The sequence below is a fragment of the Corythoichthys intestinalis genome, chromosome 18 (assembly GCF_030265065.1).
Source record: "Corythoichthys intestinalis isolate RoL2023-P3 chromosome 18, ASM3026506v1, whole genome shotgun sequence".
Lineage (NCBI taxonomy): Eukaryota > Metazoa > Chordata > Actinopteri > Syngnathiformes > Syngnathidae > Corythoichthys > Corythoichthys intestinalis.
This window is the reverse complement of record NC_080412.1, coordinates 41,584,208-41,587,953: the sequence shown is the minus strand read 5'-3', so window position 1 is coordinate 41,587,953 and position 3,746 is coordinate 41,584,208. Positions and strand designations below refer to the sequence as shown.

The window sequence follows — 3,746 nt, the reverse complement described above, 5'->3', positions numbered from 1 at the left end:
CTTTAATAAGAGCTGCATTTTCGTTTCAGCCAATAGAACAAACTAACTGTCAAATGCTATGATTAACAAAGCCATTTTGTTTTTCCATGTTGTACCAAACCCGTACCGAACCATGACTTGTGTGTACCGTTACGCCCCTAGCTAATAGCGTTTTGTTTGACTTGTATTCCCTGGCAATTTATCTTATCCGAATTGTTTGACCTCAGTGTGTTTGGGATCAGTGGGTTCATTGTTCCCAAATAAATCATGCATGATAAACAGGTATTGGGTTGCAAAGTGACAAAATATAGAAGCTAAAATACAGACTAAAGCCTATAAATGTTACAAGTAAAAATCAAGCATTGTCACAACAGCCCCTTAAACTTAAACTACAGCTCAATTTAGATGAACACTGATTTGTCCTTTCAATCTAGCAATGTGTGACGTCTGTTGCTTAAGGAATAAAAGTGACTGATAGTGAAGGAAACATCCGTAATGCATTGTTAGTGTCTTACGATATGAGCATTCCACTATTGAGTTGTGCGTAAAAAGTGTCTTCCCTCACACCACTGTGAGGATATTTATGAGTGGTTTATCTTCTCAGCCAGCATTATTGAACAGATTAAATGTGATCAATGGTGTCTGCGTCTCTTTTTCCTTCTAAAATCATATCCGTTATACTCACTCAAATATGATAAGAGCTGTGTTTTTAAGGGCTGTTTCAACATTATTTGGTCCTGAGGTGGCATTATAGCAAAAATCCATCAGGAGAAAATGATGCATCCATCCATTAAATGCGCTGACTGATGGCTTTTCATTCAATTATGACGCATGGCTTTTTAGACCAAGTTTCTTAGCCACGAAAGTCGATATCATCCCTAGCATTAGTTTGGCTGCCTGCATCCTGCCTCTTCCATTTGCGCTTACACAATTATTGCATTGCATTAGATAACCAGCGAGCAATTAAAACAAAACTGAAGATGAACAAGGCGAAAGCAAAATTTTGTCATGACGCAAAACAAGGAAAAACATCTGTTTGAGCCTGAGGAAAAACAAGGCGAAGAAGCGTAAAAAAGCACTAAGGTCAGCAACAGTGAAATGGTGGATATTGTTCAGTTTGAACAAAAGATTTGCAAATTTGTGCTCTTTCACCAAATACTGAGATCCATGATGGAACAATGTTGCCATACTTCCATGGAACCAATATCGTCTCAGTGCAACTTATATCTTTTAGCATTATAACTTTTACTTTTAGCATTATCCTTAAGGATACCTTTTGTCGCCACAAGGGGGTGCAGAATACCCATTCCAGCATCAATAATCAACCTTTGATGCCAATGGAGAACCAGAACTACTTCACAATGCATTTTTGTGTAGGAAACGGCTGCCCTGTGTGGCCGCATATATTGCACATAGCAGAAATTGCACTGAGCAAAATGCAATGACAAAAAAAACAATAAAAACACCTCTGGTGCCGAGTCTTGGAAGTCAAATTGTTAAAGTGTAGAAATATGGTGTAGAACTATGAAAATTAAAAAAGTTTGAAGGTCAGGTAGCATCCTAGAACATAAAATGGTATGAAAAAGTATCTAAACTTTTTGGAATTTCTCACATTTCTGCATAAAATCATCATCAAATGTTATCTGATCTTTGTCAAAATCACACAGATGAAAAAAAACAGTGTCTGCTTTAACTAAAACCACCCAAACATTTATAGGTTTTCATATTTTAATGGTGATAGTAGGCAAACAATTACAGTGGAGGGAAAAATAAGTAAGTGAACCATCCCATTTAGTATTTTGTGGGCCACCACTTTGGCAGCAATAACTTGAACCAGATGCTTCCTGTAGCTGCAGATCAGTCTGGCACATTGATCAGGACTACTCTTGGCCCATTTTTCTCTACAAAACTTCTGTAGTTCAGTCAGATTCCTGGGATGTCTGGAATGGATAGCTGTCATGCCACAGGATCTCAATGGAGTTCAAGTCTGGACATTGACTTGGCCACTCCAGAACGTGTATTTCGTCTGAAACCATTTTGAAGTTGATTTAATTCTGTGTTTTGGATCATTGTCTAGTTGCAGCATCCATCCTCCTTTTAGCTTCAGCTGTCTGACAGGGCGTGGCGGTCGGAATGGACCGGTCGAGGCCGGAGACGAGGGCGACCGGCGTGGCGGTCGGAGTCGCCCGGCCGTGGACAAGGGCGACAGGCGAGACGAACCAAGTCGACCGGTCGTAGCAGGAGCGAGGGAAACGCCGAAACCGGAGCGACGCCATCGTTGTCCAAAGGCGGCGGACGAGGAGAGACGTCGGGGACGACGTTCGCTGGCCGATGTGCAACCTCGGAGACTTCCGGAGGCGCCGGCACAGCAGCAAGGCTAGCAGCGATGGCCAGCGGCGTAGGCTGAGGACTAACCTCGGAGACTCCCGGAGGCGCTGGAGCGAGGTCAGAGGCAGCGGCGTCCAGCGGCGCCGGGAGAGGTGCGACCTCGGAGACTTCCAAAGGCGCAGGTGCTGGAGCGACGTCAGCAGAGGCCAGAGACGCAGGCACAGGAATGACGTCGTGAGGAAGGCCAAGAGCAGGCTCAGTGTCGACGAGAAGACCAGGGCCGGACGGGACGCCGTCGAGAAAACCAGGGCCGGACGGGACGCCGTCGAGTAGGCCCGAGGCGGACGGGGCGTCGTCGAGTAGGCCCGAGGGTGACGGGGCGTTGTCGAGTAGGCCGTAGGCCGGCGCATCGGCGCCGAAGCCGAGAAAGCCAGGGACGGACGCAGCGGCGACGGTGGAGAGTGGCGCCGGAGCCGAGGCGAGCGAGAGCGGGGCTGGAGGCGAGACAGCAACGTCGGCGTCGGGAAGTGCCAGAGCAGAAGCGCGTGGCAGTGGCGTGGGTACCGGGACAGAAGCACGGCTGCGAGGAACCGGGGCGGAAGTGCCGCCATCTTTGGCGGGAACCTCGGGCAGCAGGGCTCTCGAGGCGGGCACCCTGGGCGCCTCTGAAGTCGATTTGTACGACGGTTCAAAAAGTCTGAGGAGGTGCGCCTTGAGCCCCGTGTACTTGCCGACTTTCGACGGATAAAACCACGAAGCGCTGTGCTCTAACCGCCGTTGAGTACCCGAGCGCAGCCACCACGTGGTAGAAGCGCATGGTGTCGTCGGAAACACCACGGAGGACGAACTGCTCCTCCGCGTTAGCGAACCACGCGGCCGCGGAAGACTCGGTAAACATTGCTAGCTCGAGAAAGCTAGAATCCGCCATTGCTCAAAAGTGTTCGAAAATGTCTCTGAGACTTCAGCGAGGCTCGTCGGGGTCACCAGTGAAGCGGTATGCTTTGCTAAGAGTCTTTATTGCTCACTGTTAACTTTCGTGCACCCTCTAATGAACCGGAACGTGGTAAATGGTGTTACACTTATATAGCGCTTTTCCACCTTTCAAGGCACTCAAAGCGCTTTACACTATCTCACCATCCACCTACTGGTGACGCAGCACCAGGAGCAACGTGGGGTTCAGTGTCTTGCTCAAGGACACTTAGACGTGTTCATCAGGGCGGAGAATCGAACCCACAACCTCTGGGTTGGGGGACAATTACTCTACCACTGAGCCACGTCACCCCACGTGCGCGGCTCTTTATAGTGTCTGTCACGTGACTGTGACGCAGCCTGTAACGCGCACGGCCAAATGGACACTCAAGTACGGTGGGTGAATTGTGCCAAACAAAGGGTCACCACACTCTCTCCATTTTCAGACAACTTCTCTGACTGTTGATTGA

At 48.5% G+C, this 3,746-nt stretch overlaps 1 protein-coding gene across 1 annotated transcript; it reads right to left on the bottom strand.

The window, feature by feature from the left end:
- Positions 1-2,082: 2,082 nt before the first annotated feature.
- Positions 2,083-3,235, bottom strand: LOC130906215 (skin secretory protein xP2-like). The gene is made up of 3 exons (XM_057820277.1): positions 3,043-3,235; positions 2,673-2,972; positions 2,083-2,492 (listed from the first exon to the last, which is right to left on the bottom strand). Exons 1-3 carry the CDS (start codon positions 3,233-3,235, stop codon positions 2,083-2,085), a joined length of 903 nt encoding a protein of 300 aa, XP_057676260.1.
- Positions 3,236-3,746: the final 511 nt, after the last annotated feature.